Source organism: Ursus americanus, chromosome 17 (assembly GCF_024610735.1).
Source record: "Ursus americanus isolate L20-20 chromosome 17, mUrsAme1.1.p, whole genome shotgun sequence".
Lineage (NCBI taxonomy): Eukaryota > Metazoa > Chordata > Mammalia > Carnivora > Ursidae > Ursus > Ursus americanus.
In genome coordinates, this window is record NC_142143.1 from 56102286 (window position 1) to 56123238 (window position 20953).

The 20953-nt window shown below is 47.3% G+C and overlaps 2 protein-coding genes and 1 non-coding gene across 4 annotated transcripts; 1 reads left to right on the plus strand and 2 right to left on the minus strand.

Moving 5' to 3' along the window:
- The first annotated feature begins 1131 nt into the window (after positions 1–1131).
- Positions 1132–15747, plus strand: GLS2 (glutaminase 2). Of its 2 annotated transcripts, XM_045789851.2 has the most exons (18): positions 1132–1362; positions 7236–7335; positions 7780–7901; positions 8514–8643; positions 9181–9260; positions 9347–9510; positions 9728–9786; positions 11084–11116; positions 11399–11457; positions 11964–12030; positions 12183–12233; positions 12438–12614; positions 13278–13409; positions 13523–13615; positions 13780–13841; positions 14339–14415; positions 14855–14918; positions 15068–15747. In XM_045789851.2, the coding sequence occupies exons 1-18, from the start codon at positions 1181–1183 to the stop codon at positions 15222–15224; spliced, it is 1809 nt and encodes a 602-aa protein (XP_045645807.1). In that variant the 5' UTR covers positions 1132–1180; the 3' UTR covers positions 15225–15747. The 2 variants fall into 2 exon arrangements, with proteins under 2 accessions (XP_045645807.1, XP_087725191.1); XM_087869065.1 differs by lacking the exon at positions 12438–12614.
- TRNAK-UUU (transfer RNA lysine (anticodon UUU)) lies at positions 14522–14594 on the minus strand. Its single transcript has one exon. It is a non-coding gene; the product is annotated as a tRNA-Lys (tRNA).
- On the minus strand, positions 15711–17767 carry SPRYD4 (SPRY domain containing 4). The gene is made up of 2 exons (XM_045789852.2): positions 17616–17767; positions 15711–17291 (listed from the first exon to the last, which is right to left on the minus strand). The coding sequence occupies exons 1-2, from the start codon at positions 17698–17700 to the stop codon at positions 16753–16755; spliced, it is 624 nt and encodes a 207-aa protein (XP_045645808.1). The 5' UTR covers positions 17701–17767; the 3' UTR covers positions 15711–16752.
- Positions 17768–20953: the final 3186 nt, after the last annotated feature.

A 20953-nucleotide genomic window follows, 5' to 3' on the forward strand; every position in this document is an offset into this window, starting at 1 on the left:
CTACTTTGAAGTCTCTGATAAGTGGGAGCAATAGACTACATAAAATCCACCATAAACACTAGATGATAGCTAATATTTACATAGTTTCTATTAAATATAGATGCTGTGTTAGGCACCGTGAAGATACAGATGAATGCTTTCCTAGTTGCAAATGATAAAATTCCTGAATGTGCTTAGTTTTCAAAATTCTTTTTCTCGATCACCTCTTTTCCATGAGGAATACAGGGGCAAGCAATTAAAATAACTAAAATTTGGGGAGCACTTAAAGGTTTATAAAATGTGTAAGCGCCCAGTCAAGAGCAACGCAAATCCTCAACAGCAGCCAAGTAACTGGTGGAGATAAAACGTGAACCCAGGTCACCTAGTAAGCACCAGTCTGACCTTTTCAACCGCCTCCGGACCTCCCTGAAGGGCCCCGGGGTTGTTTCTGGTCCGGCTCTTTTCCAGCCATCTGACTCCTCACTCACCAATACCGCGTGCTGGAGACTAGGCGTTCATTTGACTTCCATGCGGGTTACTGTGTTCGGTTCTGGCCTTCGAATGTTGAAGGTCACTAGGTGGCCTCTTGAAAAGGGCTCACTCTTATCCGAGTGTGGAGAGGTACTGCTCCCCTGTCTTTCTGACAGCTCCATCGTTCTAACGCCGCCGCGTCCCACGGGAGCTCGCCAGGCTTCGCAAAGCTCCAAGCCTCGGCTTTCCCGCCCTCAACGGCCGCACGCAAGGCGGCCGCAAGGTGCGCCGGGCACCAAGGAATTCACAAGGCTTCTGCGGACAGCCCACGGCCTTGCTCTCATTGGGTAGCCTCATCTTTTCTCCGCCCCCAGGGTCTCTGCTTCCCCGATGATTGGACCTGGGGGTTGTCCATCCCAACTTCGGGCACCGCCCTATTTTTTTAGCATCCACTAAACGCCCTCCGCCCCATATTCTCTCCTATCCACTCCTCGCCCATCCCGTGTTTGGGGCGATCGAGTGCACCTAGCAGTGGTCCGAGATGTTTAGGGACCGGCCCCTCCCCCTGCTCCAACCCCACCCACTGGGCCCCTCCCCTCCACATCCTAGGCTCCGCGCTCTAACACCGAGCTCCCCCCACCTTGCGGTGTTCGCGATTCCTCCGCCCCTCCCTCCAACCAACGCTCAGACTCCTCGGGCGCTCTGACTGAGCGGGAGGCGCGCTGGGGGGATGCGCTCTCTGAGGGCTCTGCAGAATGCGCTGAGCGGGGCCGGCAGTCACTGCTGGCTGGGAGGCTGGGGTCACCTGAGCCGGAGCCCTCTCCTTGGCGGGGGCGTCCGGCACCACCACGGTGAGGCCGCGGCGCTGGGCAGGGAGACGCCGCACAGCCACCAGCCGCAGCACCAGGATCAGTAAGGCTTGCGGGACAGGGGCAGGGGACAGGCTCGCTCGCACTCCCACTGTCGTTCTCGCCAGCTCCCGAGTCCCCTTACCCCGAGAGCGCATCTCATCTCCCCTCTCTTCTCCCCGCTCACTAGCCTGCGATGCCTTTTCCTTTAGATTTGGGGCTTTGGGTCCGCCGCATTCGGGCGGTAACGTGCCGTCCGCCCGGGAGGGCGTTTGGGCAGGTCGGTCCTCGGGATGGTGCCTGTCCAAGGTGCGTACTTAACTGGGAACGCAGATGGGCGCGGAGTGTTGCTTGGTGCACGTGTCTGAGTGCAGGGCCGTGTGAGCACCGCGCATCCTCACCCTCCCTCTCCTCCTAGGTCCACGGGTGTATTTTAGGGGATGAATGGGTAGGGAACAGCCTCCTGTCTCGAGTCCTGGTGTACTTGGGTCTGTCCAACTGTGTGGTGTGTCTGTGTTTCGGCATGTCCTCGGCGTGTAATGTGTGACGCGCGTGTATTATTAGTGCGCGGGTATGTGCGTGTGTCGTTTGCTTATGTGTTGGATGTGGGCGTTGTCCGGGCTCGCAAATCTGTAGAATAAGGGTAGTTTCCAATTGGTTGTTGAATGAGGAAAGTCGTAATGGGGAAAAAATCAGAAGCAGATTTCCCAAACGAGAACCAGCCAGAGCCGTTGCTTGTGCTGCTCAGGCTCCCTGATTTAAAGGGTTCTCTAAAAAAAATAAATAAATAATAATAATAATAATTTTAAAAATAATAAAGGGTCCTCTTCCCTTGGGCTATTATTCTGCCCTAGAGGCTGCACCTCTCTCCTCCACCACCCAGGAACACTTGGTGGCTGAGCCTCTTTTCTCCGAAATGCAGACGGAGCAGAGCAGGAAATTTTGTCCTTTCCAGAAGCCAACACAGACACTGACAAGTAGCCCCTGCTCTATTATAGCAGGAACAGAAAATGGACCATCTCCCTGTCATTGACATGTACTGATGACATTCAGAAAGACATGCATATCATAATTAAAGTAGCCAAACAGCCACAGCACTCACTGTCTCACCATCACCGGAGCCTCTGTCCTGACAGGTAACAGACCAGTAAGGTATGATTTACTTATTAATTTTTAGGCTATACATGTCCATCAGCCTCTTCTCAAGGAAACACGGAACATTCAAACTTTAAAGGATAAGCCCTGGGGCGCCTGGGTGGCTCAGTCGGTTAAACGTCTGTCTTCAGCTTAGGTCGTGAACTCAGGGTCCTGGGATCGAGGCCCACATTGGGTTCCCTGCTCAGGAGGGAGCCTGCTTCTCCCTCTCCCACTCCCCCTGCGTGTTCCCTCTCTCACTGTCTCTCTCTCTGTGTAAAATAAATGAATAAAATATTCAAAAAAAAAAAAAAAAAGAAAGAATAAGCCCTCTCTCTCCCATTCTACTCTCTACTCCAACTTTTCCCAAATAATCACCATGGGAGAAATGGTGGGATAGAGCAAAGCCTTAACCTCCCTCACCTTCAAACCTTCTGTGGGGTGGTGAGCAAGTGGTATCCCTGATTCCTTCTGCACACACTTCCTAATCCAGTGGAGTCAGGTGATGGAAGTGTTTTGGGGAACCTTGATCCTCCTGCCTCTCTGACTGTCTGTGCTCCCGGGGAATTCTTGGTAGGGGCCTTGATCTGGTGTTCCCTTGGGCAGAAGGAGTTGAAAGCACTGGCAGGGGATAGGCTCTGGAAATGTAATACCAGGTTTGGGAGGAGTTCTTGTGTTTGATGGGGGGAAAGGAAGGCAGAAAAGAGAAAATGACCTGTTATTCAGGTTCTCGTTTGTTTTTTAGTATTTAGCTTTCTTATTTCTGATTATAAAAGAAAAACAAGATAAAGTACAAGAAGAAAATAAAGATCCCAATATTAGAGGTAACCGATAATATCGTGATATCTATCCATATATACCCTATATACGTATGTATAAAATTTAACATAAATAGGATCATAGTATTCATAATCTTTGGTAACCCATCTTTTTCGTTTACTAACAGCTTTTAATATTGAATATGTGTGTGTGACATTGTCATTTTAATGGCTGCTATTTAGCCATTTTAAGGTTACATGTATGAGGTATCATAATTTATTTAACCAATCTTCAGTCTGGTTACTGCATATTCTTGCGCACCTGTTCAATTATTTCTTAGAGTAAATTCCTAGCAAATTTTGCTTCACAGAGACATCTGTCATTGATATATTGTATAACCTTCTAGAGATATTTTATGCATGTATCAGCCAATACATGTTGATATTATCTTCCGTTCTTTTTTTATGAATATGGTGTCATGCTGTACACATTGTTCTGCACCTTGCTTTTTCCCCCCTCAACATTATAGTGTAGATCAATCCATATCTGGGCCAAAGGGTATGCAGTTTTCTTAAGGCTTGTGATACCTCGGTGGTATGGCATTATTTCCTGTCTTCCATCAGCTTCCAGGCACAGAGGCCTGCCCTAAAGTGTTCCTACATAATTGCCTTCTTGAGTTATTCCTTCTTTTTCCATCCTTCTATCACCACATGGATCCTGTCTTCCCTATAGGCACTAGCCTGACTTTTTCCTCAGAAAAAGAAACTCCCCTCTCCTGGTATTCCTCCTGGCCCTAAATACATATGTGCCTGGTCTATGCCAGCTTCTTGAGAAACTTTTTTTTTTTAATGCATTGTTTCAATGGGTAGTATGTCCATATTCACATATACATATTCAATGAATAATGTATACATATTCATATAGTTCAAAATTCAAAATATGCAAAAAGATATGTAGTGGGCAGTGTCCCTCCCACTCCTTTTGCCCAGCACCTGCTTCATCACCCTAGAGGAAGGTAAATCAGGCTTACAGTCTTCTTTCTTTCTTTTTTTCTTTTTATAGGTTTCTGATATATCCTTCCAGAAATATTTTGTGCCTGAAGAGGCAAATATATTTTTTTCCTTTTAACATAAATAGTACCATACTATGAACATTGTTCTACAGCTTGCTTATTTGTTTAATATGACATCTTAGAGATCATTCTATATCAGTACTTAAAGAACTCTCTTTCATTTTTTTATGCTGCACAATATTTCATTACATGAATACACCATAATTTACCTAACCAGTTCCGTGTTGAGGCACATTTAGGTTGTTTCCAGTCTTACTAACGATACAGTAAATGTGAATATGTTACTTTGCAGGTGTGTAAGTACACTTAGAGCATAAATACCTGGAAGTCAAATTGTTGGGTCAAAGAGTTGTAGATGATCTAAATCTCAAATAGCTGTCAAATTTGGAATGATCTGAAAAAATATTTCCTCTAAATCTGTTAACATATTAATAGTAGAACCAAGTCTTCAGTGCCTGGAATTTTAAGTGCTATAGGCTAGCAAAAGAGATACTTTGGGAAACAGGGACCTTCCTAAAAAATGTAACTTGGCAATTCTTTATTGAAGACCCACTGCGTGCTAGGGACTTTGCTCAATGTTAGAAAGACAAAGATATATAGAGGAGGTATACAGATATAGATATATACAGATATATAAAGATATATAAAGAGGGAGAGTGTGGGAGAATGGGCCAAAATGGGTGGGGAAGTGGGAGATACAGCCTTAAAAAAAAAATGTTAGTTTTCTAATTTCAAACCGGAAGAATTGGAATTAGAAATCTTTATAGAAAGAAAGAAAGAAAGAAAGAAGGAAGGAAGGAAAGAAAGAAAGAAAGAAAGAAAGAAAGAAAGAAAGAAAGAAAGAAAGAAAGAAAGAAAAGAAAAGGAAAGGAAAGAATAACTCTTACATCTTGGGGAGCCTGGCTGGAACATGCAGCTCTTGATCTCTGTATCATGAGTTTGATCCCCCTTTTGGGTCTAGAGATTACTTAAAAATAAAATCTTTTTTTTTTTAATTTATTTGACAGAGAGAGCGACAGCCAGCGAGAGAGGGAACACAAGCAAGGGGAGTGGGAGAGGAATAAGCAGGCTCCCAGCAGAGCAGGGAGCCCGATGCGGGGCTCGATCCCAGGACCCTGGGATCACGCCCTGAGCCAAAGGCAGATACTTAATGACTGAGCCACCCAGGCGCCCCTAAAAATAAAATCTTTAAAAAAACAAAGAAATTTTTGTATCTTTTTATTCTGAATTTAATCTATAATCCAAAATATCATATCTATTTAGACTTTGCAGCGTACTTCTAATTTAGAAAAATAATGAATGTAGACTCTAAAACAAAGCAAAAAACCCCACAAAGACCTAACAGTGGAGCAAGGGAGACGGTGGGTTGTGTCATACCAGCAGCATAAACAATATTGGGAAGTTTGAGGAAGTCTTTACAGAATTAGGACATTTGATCTGGACCTTGAAGGATGAGCAGGACTGTCCCAAGTGAAGGAGAAAAAGGTCATTCTGTGCAGAAGTGGAAGCATAAGCAAAGGCCAGGAAGCCTGAAATGCCCGGCCCATTTGGACACTTACTTATTACCTGGCATAACTGGAGTGTCAGGGTATGGTGGAGAATAGGAAAGGAATGTTGGCAGAGTTGTGGGGTTTTTTTGTTTTTTGTTTTTTAAGAGTTATTTATTTGAGAGAGAGCGTGTGCATGTCGGACGAGGGGCAGAGGGCAAGACTCTTCAAGAAGATTCCCCGCTAAGCGCAGAGCCCAACTCAGGGCTTGACTCATGAGATCATGACCTGAGCCAAAACCAAGAGTCCAACTCTTAACCAACTGAGCTACCCAGGTGCCCCTGTTGGCAGGTTTTAAAGAGCTGTGAATGCCATACCAAGAAATAAGAATTTATCTTGTAGGCACTGGGGAGCTATCAAAGATTTTTGAGTAGAGAAATGATATTTGAGTTTTCAAAAGAACTGGCACATTGTGGGAGATGGGTTGGAAGTCAAGGGAGTGTAGTAGCAGTTGGGGAATAGACAATATGGACTGATGATAAAGAAGCATGGTTTACTGAGCATTTACTTTGTGAAAGACTTTTTCACAAAATGTTATGTTAATTAAGCCTATTTCACCCATGTGAAGTAGACATTACTACCCTTATCTTACAGATGAGGAAGCAGATTCAGCAATATTAAGTAACCTGACTTACTATCCCTATTAAGGTCACACAGCTTTTAAGGGGCAAATTCTGGCATGCTGGCACAGGACAAGAAAAGAGGGTGGATTTGAAAGACATTATGGTGGTTACCATAATGTGGGTACCAACTGAACATGGATGTAAGGTATGGGGATTTTCCAAATGATTCCACGTTTCCAGCTTGGCACCTGGGTGAGTGATGCCACTATTAACCCAAATGGGGAGCACGGGAAGAGGAGCAGAGGGAGGGAGGCGAGATAATGTCAGGTTTGGACATTTTGAGTTGGTGGTTCCTATGGGACATCTAGTAATGGAAGTGTCTAGAAGGCAGCTAGAAGTAAAGTCTGAAGGTTAGGAACAAAAGAAAGCTAGAGAGTAAGATTTAAGACTTCCCAGGAAAGATGTGAAAGTTGGAATTATAGGGAGAGATCAGATGATTCAGGCAGGAGGCTTGAGTGAGGTAGAGTGAGGACACCTACCTACCTACCTATTTATTTATTTATTTATTTTAAAAATTTTATTTATTTCAGGCAGAGAGAGTAAGTGAGAGAGAGAGTGCACAAGTTGGGGGGGGGGCAGAGAGAGAAGCAGACAAACAGGCTCCCCACTGACCAGGGAGCCAGACGTGGGCCAATCCCAGGACCCTGGGATCATGACCTGAGCCAAAGGCAGATGCTTAATGGACTGAGCCACTCAGGCACCCCAGGGACACCTACCTATTTATAAGGCCCTGTTCTAGGAGGAGAAGTAGGGAGCAGTTCTCATGTTTCTATCCTCCTTCCCTGTCTGTGCCCCCAAACAGTGACTCGTCAGAGAGTGGCATGCTGTCCCGCCTGGGTGACCTGCTCTTCTACACTATTGCCGAAGGACAGGAAAGAATCCCTATCCACAAGTTCACTACTGTAAGTTCCTCTCTATCTGCTCAGAATGCTGAGCCCTCAGAATCTCTGCAAAGCGGGAAAAGGAGGACAGGACAAGTGTAGGGCAGCTAATGGGTTGCTTCAGGAGGGTGAAAAATGGCAGATGGCAGTGGGTGTCTCAGCTCAAACGGCAATCCCGTCTCTGCTCCAGGCTGGGAAGATTAAACCCTCTGACTGTACCCATATTCTTGGTTTGGGACTTTGACCCAAGTGGTTCAGAAACCAGCTGCCTTGATGAAAAAGGGCAGGAAACCCTTGTTAGCCTTCAAAGCTGCACCATGCCCTCCTTTCTTAGTCTGCAAACCCATTTTTTCCACCTGTTGGAGTAGTCGCGGTTGAGCTCATTGTTATCCATTGGGAAAGAATATTAGGATTGCATTACTGTCCTTGTAGTTGACCTTACCAGGCTTCTTCTTTCCCCTAAAGGCACTGAAGGCCACTGGCCTGCAGACATCAGATCCCCGGCTCCGGGACTGCATGAGCCAGATGCGCCGCATGGTTCGAGAGTCCAGCAGTGGTGGCCTCTTGGACCGAGATCTCTTCCAAAAGTGAGGGCCCCAGAATCAAGGGCACCATTCTTCAAACTGTTCTGTGGACATAGACTATATCAGCAGGGAGGGCTCTTGGGGATTGGATAGTCCAGCTCCTCACTGCATTACTTATTACGCAAGTAACATATGAATGTTCATATGCTCATTCTAAAAGTGCAAACAATATAGAAATACATCTTCTCCTTTGCCTGTCTCCCCAGTCCTCGTACCTTTTCCCAGAAGTAAACATTGTTAACCGATTTGTGGGTCTCTTCTAGATAAGGTCCTATGCATTTATGTACATACAGGAATATATGTAAATATACTTATATGATTTAGGATTTTTAAAATATTAAGGTGACCCACTATACATATTTGGGTATTTATTTTTTTCTCATATCCCAAGACGCTGTGTCTTGGGCTATCTTTCCACATCATTACAATCCCTCATTTTAGGGGCAAAAGAAACTTGAGACCCAGAAAGATAAAGTGACATGCTAAAGGTCATACAGCTGTTGGTCCCAAACCTAATGACCACTCACACTTTCCCTGTTCCCGACTTCCATGGCTCCAGAGCGAGTCACAGTTGCATCTCTTCAGCCCCCTAACCCAATCGTGTCTGGGATCCAGGTGTGTGAGCAGCAACATTGTGCTCCTGACTCAGGCATTCCGAAAGAAGTTTGTCATTCCTGATTTTGAGGAGTTCACGAGCCATGTGGATCGCATCTTTGAGGATGCCAAAGAGCTCACTGGAGGCAAAGTGAGGGTCAGGGGACTAAGGGAGGGGCAAGGGCTCTGGGCCAGATATACCTTGCTTCTTGGAAATGTCCTGGGGCTGGGAATCCATGATTGAGAGATGAGAAGCAGAACCTCTAAACGTGGGGACAAGGGCTTTATGTATTTCTATACGTGTGATTTCTAAAGCAGCTGAGAGAATCCAAAGTTTCGAAGGGGACAATTGGCATAAAGGTTTCAATAGAACTTTGAAAGAGACCTCTGGGGTAATTAAGCCTAAGACCCGAAAAGGGAAGCTGACCCCAGAATTCTCCTCTTTTTACCTTCCATAGGCTTTACTGCCATCTCTATAGGAGTAGGGCTACAGAAAGATAAGGCCTTCTTGAACTTAAGGCTTGGGTGGCCCTGGGAACAACAGGCAGGAGGAAACCCTGTTACCCTGCAGAAGACAGAATTTTCACTTTTATCTGAAAGATTCTCCTGACCCTGAACCTCAGCTCTCTTCCCCCTATCTACATCCGTATCTCCATTCTGTCTGTTTTCTCTCCCCACTCATGCCCAGGTGGCGGCCTATATCCCTCAGCTGGCCAAGTCCAATCCAGACCTGTGGGGTGTCTCCCTGTGCACTGTGGATGGTCAGCGGTGAGATGCTGGGTGAGAGGAAGGGGAGGCAGGGCACAGGTGCCGAACATAGGCTGACCCCTTTCGCGGCACCTGTCTGCCTCCAGGCACTCCGTGGGCCACACAAAGATTCCCTTCTGCCTGCAGTCCTGTGTGAAGCCCCTCACCTATGCCATCTCCATAAGTACCCTAGGCACTGACTACGTGCACAAGTTTGTGGGCAAGGAGCCCAGTGGCCTACGCTACAACAAGCTCTCCCTCAATGAGGAAGGTGAGCCCCAGCAGGGTTCAGACCAGACTCATAGATGTCCCCTTTCTTATTCCCACCTAGCCCTGCAGCCCTGTTTGTTTCCCTGACCTTCCTGATTAGCTCTGTTGTTTCATCTTCCCTGGCAAAGAAGTCTTTCTTGTCTAGCCTGCAGAGTGGGTGGGCTGTAAAGGAGGCTTTGTGCAGTAGCTAATAAGACTGGGTGGTTTGTGTTTCCTAGGAATCCCCCATAACCCCATGGTCAATGCTGGTGCCATTGTCGTGAGCTCCCTGATCAAGGTCAGTGCCATCCTAGCCTTCTGGAAGGTACTATTCTCTAAACCCCCTTGTTCCTGTATTCCTCGTATCTGCGCAGCTCTTCAGGGGGATTGCTGGGGCTTTGATTCCTTTGAGCGTCCCCAGGAGGCAATGAGGGCACAGCAAGGACCCACATATGTTGAAGGTGTTAGTAAAAGGAACTGTATCTCTGCCCCCACCCATGAGTCTGGAGCCCAGAGCTTCCTGGCCCTTAGAGAAGGGAGCAGGTCTTGACCCCTGCCTAGGACCAAGGGCCACATGCCAGACACAGGGGGAGGACAGCACTATTGGGCACTGATTGGCCACTTCTGGGTGAGGGACACAGAAAGAAGGGTGAATGGCCAGGCCAGGGCAGCTATTCACGTCACCTGAAACTGTGAGTTGGCCTTGAACAAGGGTATCAGGCTGGCCTGTCAGCTGTAGGTCTCCCAGGGCTTGAGCAAGAACCTGAGAACAGTGTGGGCAGCAACACTCCATAGCCAATCACAGTCCCTCCTGAGGAAGGTGGTGTTAGGAACCCTTCCCCCAGGGACTCAGGTGTCAGAGTCCCTATGGTGTTGACACTATAGTTGACATGTGTAGGAAGCAACGAGGTGTGGTGGGGGCGGGGTGGGAGACCAGGCTCAGGCTCTCCCCTTGCCCTGGGATAGCTCTGTCTACAGCCCTGTAAGTGGCACCTGCCTCATGCTAGTCCCATCTAAGCAGGCCTTACTGCACCAGACTCTCAGCTAAAATCTTCAGCTTTATTTCAGTTATCAATATAATCGATATAACAATATTATGTGCAACACACCTCTCATCCCATTGCTGTCGGTCCAGTTGGAGATGGCTATGGGAGACAAGGATACAATAGACTGGCTCCAGCCTGGGCTGTAAGGGATGAGGATGGGGATCAGGAATAGGAGTGGGGCTTGGGGGCAGGACTGCAATCAGGAGAATGGAAGTGAGAGTCAGGGATGAGGGCTGGGACTGAGGATGGAATTGGAAGTGAGACTCGGGTGGGTGAGACTCATGGATGGGGTGAAGTTATCTGTACTCATTACTTGATAATAAAATCTAAATGGTCTGGTTTTTAAGATCACTAGATCTGCAGGCATACAAAACATCTGTCATTAAAAAAAAAAAGTCATTATAAAATGTAAAATATTCCCAGTAGCAAAACTAGTGTTAAGACATTAAACTCCACTAGGTCTTCCTGACACTCCCGTCATCATCCTAGACTTGGAATGCTGATCTCTCTCTCTCTCTCCCTCTTGTCCCTCTCTCTCTCTCTTTGCAGATGGACTGTAACAAAGCAGAGAAGTTTGATTTTGTAAGTTCCCTTGCAACTCAGCCCCTGGCTGCTTTTCTCCATAGCATGTTGTCCCCTCCAGCTGCCCCAGCGCCTGGCTCTAACCCCACTCTGATAGTTCACCAGCCCACACTAGTGAGCGTTATTGCCAGAGGTGTGGGCATCTGTGGCCTCAGAGGGGAAAACCTCCGAGTCCCTGCTGGGATAAAGACTTAGGAGTTCAGAAGGGTTAGTCAGGCTAGGATGTGTTTAATAGGGGTCCTCCCCCACGTGATGCCTTTCATGCTCCTTTTTCTCTTTTAGGTGTTACAGTATCTGAACAAAATGGCTGGGAACGAATACATGGGTTTCAGCAATGCCACGTAAGGCCCCGTTTGCAGGACTGGCGGAGTCTATCGTGGGATATATGCACGTGCGATAGAGAAGGGGGATGACACCATCTTAAGAGGAAGAAATCCGGGGGAATTTTGGCTACCCAGCTTCCTCTGAGCCGTCACTGACATTTGTTTACTTTGTAAAAGAACTTGTTCCATTTCTATTTAGTACGTAGAGAGGCGGCGTGAGGGTTTATTCCTAAGCCCTTTCTTGCCAAGCCTCTCAGAGCCAAAAACCTCATCAGTTTTTCCAAACTAGATGACTAGGCAGTCTGAGGTTTGGGGGTTTCCTTTTTACATTTTACAATAAAGCTATGCCCAGTGCTTGCTCAGGGTCAGAAGTTTCCTCCAGCATTACCATGAGGATTTATACAGGGGCTGATTTAGTTTGACATGTGTGATCTAGTTGTGTCTCTCTCAGGGAAGGTATTTTTTCCCCTTCTCCTTAAACCCACCCCTCAAACGTCAAGTACTAAATTGGGTGTTTGCTTCAGATTCCAGTCAGAGAAGGAAACAGGGGATCGGAATTATGCCATCGGCTATTATCTAAAGGAAAAGAAGGTAACTGGGAGAGGCCGGTAGAGAAAGTCCCTGGGAATTCTGCAGCTGCTGGAAGGGCACATGGGGCTGGAGATTTCGGTTGAGATCCTGGCAGTGTGACAGGGTCTGCTGATGGCCTGAAAAGAAATGCTCTCCCTTCTTCTTCCTTACAGTGCTTTCCCAAGGGGGTGGACATGATGGCTGCCCTTGATCTCTATTTCCAGGTGAGCAAACGCTGCTCTCCAGCTCAGGCAGGGCCAAGGGAACAGGACAGACTGCCATCCTTGCTCCTCTCCAGTGGTTCTGGTGTCCTTCAGAAACACCAGGGGAGCTTTTTGAAAGATCGGGATGCCAAGAACATGGCTCTACGCCCCAGACACAGGGTTCATGATCCACACCACACCCTCACCTGTGCCTTGTCTCCATAGCTGTGCTCCGTGGAGGTGACCTGTGAATCAGGCAGTGTCATGGCAGCCACCCTGGCCAATGGCGGGATCTGCCCCATCACAGGAGAGAGCGTACTGAGCGCTGAAGCAGTGCGCAACACCCTCAGCCTCATGCACTCCTGCGGCATGTACGACTTCTCAGGCCAGTTTGCCTTCCATGTGAGTGCTTCTGGCCCTGCCATCCGTTTGCCACTGGTCCAGAGCCACGAAGTGAGGACACGGAGTCTCTGAAGGTGGAGGCTGGAAGCTGGTTCCTGCCTCTCTCTCCTTCACTCACTTCCGGCCAGGCAATTAGGCTGAGAGTCCTTAGGGGAGTTTGTCAAACACAGTGAGTCCCTCAAACACATCAATACGTGATGTTGCAGCTTCTGAACCCCACTTCTACCACCCTTCGTGGACCTGGCGCCTCTCCTCTAGGCCTCCGTGTAGAGGTCACTTCCTCAGAGAGGCTTTGCTGACCATCCAGTAGGCCCCCTCCCACTGCATTCTCTATCACAGCACCGTGCTTCCTTCCTCCTGGGTTTTCTCGTAAGCTGTGATTCTTTTTGTCTGTTGTCTGTCTCCTACCACCAGAATGAAGTCAGAAGGGACTGTCCTAGTTCTAGGGCAGCATCAGGCACAGCTTAGACGCCAACAAGTATTTCCTTACTGAAGCCAGGAATTTAAGGGGGACAGGACAGGAGAGGAGTAAGAAAAGAAGCTAATTAACGAGCCAAGAAGTTGACGTGACTTTGCCCGTGCAGTCATTTGGGATAGACTAATTTACTAATCCAGACTTGAGGGCACCTCTAGCTCATCCTCAGTCTCAACTTTATCCCCAAGGTGGGCCTGCCGGCCAAGTCAGCTGTGTCCGGAGCCATCCTCCTAGTGGTACCCAACGTCATGGGAATGATGTGCCTGTCACCTCCACTGGACAAGCTAGGGAACAGCCACAGGGGCATCAGGTTCTGCCAGGCGAGTTACTCTGCATGAAGCTCTTAATGGTTTTGAGTGAGTAAATGAAACAATTTTGAGCTCCTACTAAGTGCAGGGAATAAGTAAACAATCTCTTTGGCTTATGATTCTAGAAGTTGGTGTCGCTCTTCAATTTTCACAACTATGACAACCTGAGGCACTGTGCTCGCAAGTTAGACCCACGGCGAGAAGGGGGAGAAGTTCGGGTAAGGAAAACCCCAGGCGGCTTTGTAAGAATATTTCAGGAAAGAACATTCCATTAATGCTTTAGCAATACCCTTGGCTAAGCATCTTCGGAGAAGGGTCACAGGGCAGAGCTGGGCACGAGCTCAAAGTCACAGTTAATCTCAGATGGGTATTTGTTTTCCAGAACAAGACTGTGGTGAACCTGTTATTCGCTGCCTATAGTGGAGATGTCTCAGCCCTTCGAAGGTACCAAATAAACACAGTAAAATCCTCCTGGTCAGAGATCTCATTAGGAGTCAACACAGCAAAATAGTTAAGTGCTTCAGCTTTAGAGCCAGATAGAATGGATACAGACTGCATTTAAATGAGATTATTTTAAGTACAGTGACTGCCGTGTGATAAGAATTTAAATAATGGCAGCCACGTTATGATTACTCTGGGTGTTAAGAGCAGAGTCCTGGGAGGTAAGGAAGGACCCTGCCTCAGGTAGATCGCCAACATCAACGAACATGTACTGGACACCTACCACAGGTAGGCAGTGATGTTTCTGGAAGCATCACACCCGTCTGATTTGGAAGTAACAGTCTCATCTGGGTATGGGACATGATTATGCAGGGTCTACAGATCTTAGCAGGCTCTGTTTTACTTTTTCTGGAACCCATCATCTGGAACCCCACTTCAGAAAAGACACTAGTGATTCTAGGCTGATCTGGGTAACTCCAGCTGCTTTCCACTACCCTCAGGTTTGCGTTGTCAGCCATGGACATGGAACAGAAAGACTATGACTCCCGCACAGCCCTGCATGTTGCTGCAGCTGAAGGTATCTAAGGTTAAATAAAAGGGGAAGCAGATCTTAAGACCCTTTCTTTTTCTTTTTTTTAAATATTTTATTCTTTTCTTTTTTTTTTTTTTTTAAGTAAACTCTCCTCCCAACGTGGGGCTCAAACTCACAACCCTGAGATCAAAAGTCACATGCTCTACCAACTGAGCCAGCTAGGCACCCCCAGTCCCCTTCTTTTCTACCAAGAGTACTCCCTGTTGTATATGCCCTTAAGGTTACAGGGGCAGCAGCTAGTTTTGTCCAGATGCCCTGCATTTTGCCGGCCAACTATTATTGGGTGCCACAGGGAGCAAAATGGGAAGAGGCCTTTCCCACTCCCCGCTTGGCTCAGGCTCCAGCTGCCAAGGTCTGTACTAATGTTGACACCAAAAGGCTGAGGATCTGTACCATCTCATTTTCCTTCTGCTCATATTCCTAGGACACATCGAAGTTGTTAAATTCCTGATTGAAGCTTGCAAAGTGAATCCTTTTGTCAAAGACAGGTAAGTAAGATTAAGCTAAAAAGGCAGGGGGTGTGGGGGGTGTGGGGCAGCAGCTTCCCTACCGCTGCCCTCCAACCACCACAGTCACGTATACAACCATAGCACTGTCGATGTCTTCTTTGCCTGATCATGGTCTTCCTTCCTTTTAGGTGGGGCAACATTCCCCTGGATGATGCTGTGCAGTTCAACCACCTGGAGGTGGTGAAACTGCTTCAGGATTACCAGGACTCCTACACACCATCTGAGACTCAGGCCGAGGCAGCGGCTGAGGCTCTGTCCAAAGAGAATTTAGAGAGCATGGTGTGAACATAGGACATGCACGTAGTCCCCGCCCAAGGAAAAGCACGAGCTGGCCACACACTCAATCCATAACCACTAAACATGCTACGGAGAGCCACGCTGCTTCAGTGGGGACCAAGACTTAGGCCATTGCTTTCTGTGAGAGTGAAAATACCCCATTCCCTTGGCAGACAGAGTATAGAGAAGTGCCTTGGTGGACACATGCAGCAGAGCAATCCATGGAGACGATGAGCTTCCTCGAGGTACAGCCTAATGGTCTGGCCCACTCAGAATCATCCCAGATCTTCACCCAGGTCCCCTCTCCCTCTCCCTAAAGAAACCATCATGAGAGAGACAAAGATACTCTGATAAAGGGGCCCTAGCCACCATGCACAGGTATATATTCACAGAGGAAGTGGGACAGTCACGTACCAGGCTTTAATAGTCTGGACAGGTCTGCCCTCCTTGGCTGGGAAGTACTGCTGCTACTGCTAATTTTATAGACAGAGAAAGTATTTTGTGCTCAAATAAACTTTAATTACACAAATTATTATTGTTGTTAAACCCAGTCTTTCTCCCTCTCCCTTAGGGGTATCCAGCTGCATCGCCATCATAAAGGTAGAATAAGAGGGAACCACAAGGTCAAACAGAGCCTGAAAATACCTATTTCACATACATACTCAACCCACCACATTTTCCTCAACCCTAAATATTACTGTAGGTTAACTGTATTCTGTTGCCGGGGGGGGGGGGCAGTGATACATGAGGGTTTGGGGCTGAGCAGGCCCAAAAATGGATTGTGCAAGACCTTAGGCCTCCCTCCTCCCTCTGGAAGTTCCAACTGTGGCAAAAGTATCTTGTCTCCTCTGGTCATGGTTGTAACTGGCCCAGTGATTATAACAGATTGACCAAATGTCAGAGGTGTGCAGATTAAGGCAGGTGGACTCTGGGTGGTAATAGCTGCAGCTGTGTGGGGCTGAGAGCCTGGCACTGAGGTACTGGGGAAGGAGGGCTCTGTTTCATTCAGACATGGTAAAGCACTTCCTGAGGGAGCCAGAGCCCAAACTCTATGTGCTATAGAGAGAAAGGGCCAAGTCATTGACTACACCACTCCTCCAGCCAGAGGTAGAAAGGATTTACTCTGAAAAGATCCTATAGAGTTTCAAGAGGGAAAAAAAAATTACATGGGGGTAAAGGGAGGCAGAGGTATCACAGTAATGAATAAATTCAAACGAAGTTAAAAGCTAAGACCCCAGGACTGAATGCAGTCTGAGAAAGGTCTGGGCACAGGGAGGCAGAGGGACTGAAGGAAGCCAGTCAGGCAAAGTACACTCATGATAGTTTAGGAAATTGGCAGTAGTTTGGGGCAGGGGAGGGTGGCTGTATGCCCAGCTTCCACAGGGTATGGGAGAGGAACATAACTAAGATATTGCACAGAGGACCCAACACTGCATTTCGAGAATTAGAGATTGCTTGGTGGCAAAATTAAAAGGTTTCCAACACTTTCAGAGGAGACTGGCCAAGGGCATGATTAGGGACTCCAGTGAGGGACATACTAAAGGCCTTCAGGCACCTCAAGCCCTGAGTGGGTCAGCAGCTCTCCATCCCAGAGTGCAAAGGCAGGTACCACTGGACCTTGGAAATCTGTCTTTAGCGTGTGGACCACAGCGACCCTGCTCACATCCACCAGGCTCAGCTTCTGGGCCTCATACTCCAACAGCAGCCCCACCTTCTCTGGCTGCCCGATGCCCTCAACAGGGGCTTTTTCATTGGCCAACATGGTGTACCACTTGCGCTGGGCATAGGTGAACACCCAGGAACGATCGTCAACACCGATGCAACTATCCCGGGACATGTCCACATCTGCCACTCCTATCCGGAACTGGTGGGAGCGTTTCACTGTCACCTCCCAGTAGTGCCTGCCACTGGTGACCGCTGTGTCTGCCAGCACCACTGCCCACTCCCGGAAGCGCTCCACATTTAGGGCCAACTTGGTGGGCTCCAATCCCACTATGCCATATTTGACACCTGTGTCACCTTTGAAGAGCGCCAGGCTGCTGTGGGCGGTTTTTTCTTCCAGTCTGAAGCTGATGCCTGCGAGCAGAGCAAAGAGATTGGAATGATGACGGGGGTTAGAACCCTAGATCTGGTGATCCATACATATTACGATCTGAAAGGCAGTCATGAGTTCACGAGTACACGGGAAAGAGTCAGAGTGTCACGCGGGCAAGAGTGGGGCACTTTAACATGGGCCTTCGGACTAGGGACGCCTCGAAATAAAAAAACAAAAACAGATTATGTCCCATGTTTGGACTCTGAAGACCAACGCAGATCGGGAGGGGAAATGACCCAAGAAGGCTCCCGGGAATAATGGAAACCATTCTGGAGGTAAAAGAGAGTAAAAGGAAATAACCTTACCTCTGCGAGCTTCGGCTGCGGCAACCCCCAATCGTTTGGCTCCCCAGCGGCACAGGCAGAGCGAACGTGCAAAAGGCAGCGCCATCTTGCGCCAGGGATGAACAGGGCACGCCCCCCAGCCTGAGACCTCGCCATCTGCCGCCTGCCCCTTTCCGACGTGGTGCGCGAGAGGCCGCCGCGCAGTGTGATGACGTAAGGGAGCCAGCGCCCATTAGGGGAGCCGCCATTTTAGTGAATTCTACCCAAATTGGACCTGGTTGGTACAGTTCATTTAGTTTTTTCCCCGCGGGGCATGTAGCTCACGTTTTTACCAACTAGGACCTTTAAAAAGATGGTGTAGCAAGTTATCGAAAGTATATATTTTAGAAATAAGCAATGATCAAATTCGAACCCAGGGCCACTGTGTGACTTTGGGCAAATCACCTTCTCCGAGCCTTAGTGTTTCCATTTGTAAAACAAAAATAACCCTTTAGACCTTGGTAAATATTAAATGAGAGGAAAACCTAGAATACAACTTGATAAATAGCAATCACTAGGTTAAGTGGCAGGTTGTTTTAATAAATAATAATCTGTAGATATTGTAAATGTTCGTTTTGTATTTTCAGGGTTATTGGAGAATTTCTACTGTATGTTTCTTTCCTGATTTGCAGATTTGTATATCCAACTGATGGGGTTTTGGGATATCGGTGAGGTGAGGTTCAGTGCGGTGGAGTCCAGAGCCCACGACCAAGAAAGAATTCTTGAGACGCGTTTGGTGCAAAATGGTGGTTTATTAAAGCAAAATGGTGGTTTATTAAAGCACAAGGACAGGACCCATGGGCAGAAAGAGCTGCTGCCCCAGAGTTGTGAGGGGTGGCTGATTATATACTATGGTGTTGGGGGAGGTAAGGAAAAGCGTTTCAAAAGGATTTTCATATGTTAAAGAAGACTCACAGGATACCAGAGGCCTTGCCAAAGTCAAGTTAAGGTGGTTTTTCCCTCCAGCAAGGCATTTACTTGAAGATAGTTGGGAGCTTCCTGGAGGAACATTACATTCTGCCCACTTCAAGTATCTGTCAATGGGCTGCCCATTAGAAGGACATTTAATTGTATCTACATTTCCTTCTGGAAGCTAGGTAATTGATAGAAATGCTTTGTTCCTGTAAATCCCTAAGACATTTGTAAACTGAGGGAGACTCCTGTCTTGCGGGATTGTGATCTCTGTAAGTTTAACTATTTGTTTTTCCTTTCCTTAGCTTTGGACCAGCCAGGAGTGCATGAGGAATGTCACATGGGGGGGGGGGTTGTGGGGTGTCAGCTTCTGCTTTATCCTCAGCTTGCCTTCTGTTCCCTCATCACTGGGATCATGACCCTAGCCGAAGGCAGATGCTTAACGAACTGAGGCACCCAGGCACCCAACCTGTTAGGTTCTTAAGGATAGGGATTAAAATGGGTTCTTAAGAATTCTTAGGAATGGGGATTAAGTCCTTTGTTCTCTGTATTACCCTTAGCACAGAGTAAGTGTACTGTTGTTTTTTAATTAATGAATGAGGATGAAGGAAGAAAGCTTTGTGCCCACGTTCTTGGAGTGCAGTGGCTGGTTCATTCTCCACCAGGGGTCAGCCTGGTCCAGCCTTTACATCCTGCCTATTGTGTGAGAAGAGAGGTTTCTGTTCCTCTTAAGTCTAGGAGCAAAGGCATGGAGGACAGAAAAGTCCTGCTCTGTCAATACTTTGCATCTTGGTGGTAATGAGAGGAAAGTTCTGTTTCTGTCGTTTTTCTCCTTAGGTTCCATCCTAGATGCGAGAGCTAAAGCAATCACTGCACATTCCTCATGCTGTCATTTAAGCACACCTCTGTTACTTTATTCCCACTCAGGAAATAGCTTCTTGCCTGTCACCTCTTACATTATTTCGCTTTCGCAGACTGACCATCCACCTGAAAACTCACCTTCATCATTCAGATGATTTATCTACCTTGTTACTAATATACAAGTAATTCATTCTTAACATTTCCATGCATCATAATTAAGTGATAGAAGTTCACTTGACAGACAAAAGGGGAAAAGACATTCAAGGTGTAGGGAGCAGCTTCTGCTAAACCACCGGGTAATGAAATAGAGTGAGGTTTTGAGGAGCCACAGGAAGCGCAAAATTGTAAGGGTCTCATGCTGGGGAGAAATGGAGGACAGTTGGAAAAGTTGAGGCCGAATTAGGAAGAGTCGTGTATTCATAGTAAGAATGTCTTTCAGGCATTTGGGAACTGTTGAAGGGACACAGGGAGATGACAAATTACAGGTACTTTTATTTTATTAAAGATTTTATTCGGGGGCGCCTGGGAGGCTCAGTTGTTAAGCGTCTGCCTTCAGCTCAGGGCATGATCCCGGCGTTATGGGATCGAGCCCCACATCGGGCTCCTCCGCTGGGAGCCTGCTTCTTCCTCTCGTACTCCCCTGCTTGTGTTCCATCTCTCGCTGGCTGTCTCTCTCTCTCTGTCAAATAAACAAATAAAATCTTAAAAAAAAAAGAAAAGATTTTATTTGACAGAGAGCGCGCGCGTGTGTGTACACACAAGCACATGAGTGAGGGGAGGGGCGGAGGGAGAGGGAAAAGCTGACTCCCTGAGATCATGACCTGAGCTGAAGTCAGACGCTTAACCAACTGAGCCACCCAGGCGCCCCTCCGGCCACTTTTCTAAAGATAAAACTGGGAGCAACAGGGAGAATGAACTGGAGGGAAAGAGACCAGAAACAGGGTCGAATAGGGGCTAAAGCTACTAGAGTCCTCAGGTGAGAGGTAGAATTGGTAGAGTTTTGGCGACTAGTTAGGTGGGAGTGAGAGGATAGGGGAAGGAGTCAAAGCTGATTCATAGGTTTCTGATTTAATGAGGGGATACAGAAGGAAAAGCATGTTTGAATGGGGAAAGAGAATTCATTCTGTTTCAGACAGGGTGTATTTGAGGTATCCACAGGACACCCAGGTGAACATGTTCTGTAAATATGTCTAAACATAGATACAAATGTTGAGGGCGAGTGGAATAGGGGAAGTCATCCAAGGAGAGGCTGTCAACTGAATAACTAGGGAATAAACTGGTGGTGCAATCCTAGTGAAAGCCGGTACCGTAGATAACACACATACTGTTAAGTACTTAGAACAGGTTCTAACCATAGTGAGTATTGATCTGTCTGGCTTGGCGTTATATCTGACTCCCTAGGAAGAGAAGGGGAGAAGGAGGCAAGTACAGGATGTGTCAGTATGTTTTCACTCTAGTTCTTAGACTACCCCATTTTTAATGTGTGGGAGTCCTCACCTGATCCACGTGCTATTTGGAGCTCTTAACTATAGATGCGAGAGGGACGA

What these genes read in the sequence shown, in the direction of transcription:
- GLS2 (XM_045789851.2), top strand. Translation starts at nt 1,181, where the DNA reads ATGCGCTCTCTGAGGGCTCTGCAGAATGCGCTGAGCGGGGCCGGCAGT. An exon ending in CAGCCGCAGCACCAGGATCA is followed by an intron (nt 1,363 to 7,235) that starts GTAAGGCTTGCG and finishes GCCCCCAAACAG; the next exon opens with TGACTCGTCAGAGAGTGGCA. An exon ending in GGGGCATCAGGTTCTGCCAG is followed by an intron (nt 13,410 to 13,522) that starts GCGAGTTACTCT and finishes TTATGATTCTAG; the next exon opens with AAGTTGGTGTCGCTCTTCAA.
- SPRYD4 (XM_045789852.2), bottom strand. Translation starts at nt 17,700, where the DNA reads ATGGCGCTGCCTTTTGCACGTTCGCTCTGCCTGTGCCGCTGGGGAGCC. An exon ending in CGCAGCCGAAGCTCGCAGAG is followed by an intron (nt 17,292 to 17,615) that starts GTAAGGTTATTT and finishes CTCTGCTCGCAG; the next exon opens with GCATCAGCTTCAGACTGGAA.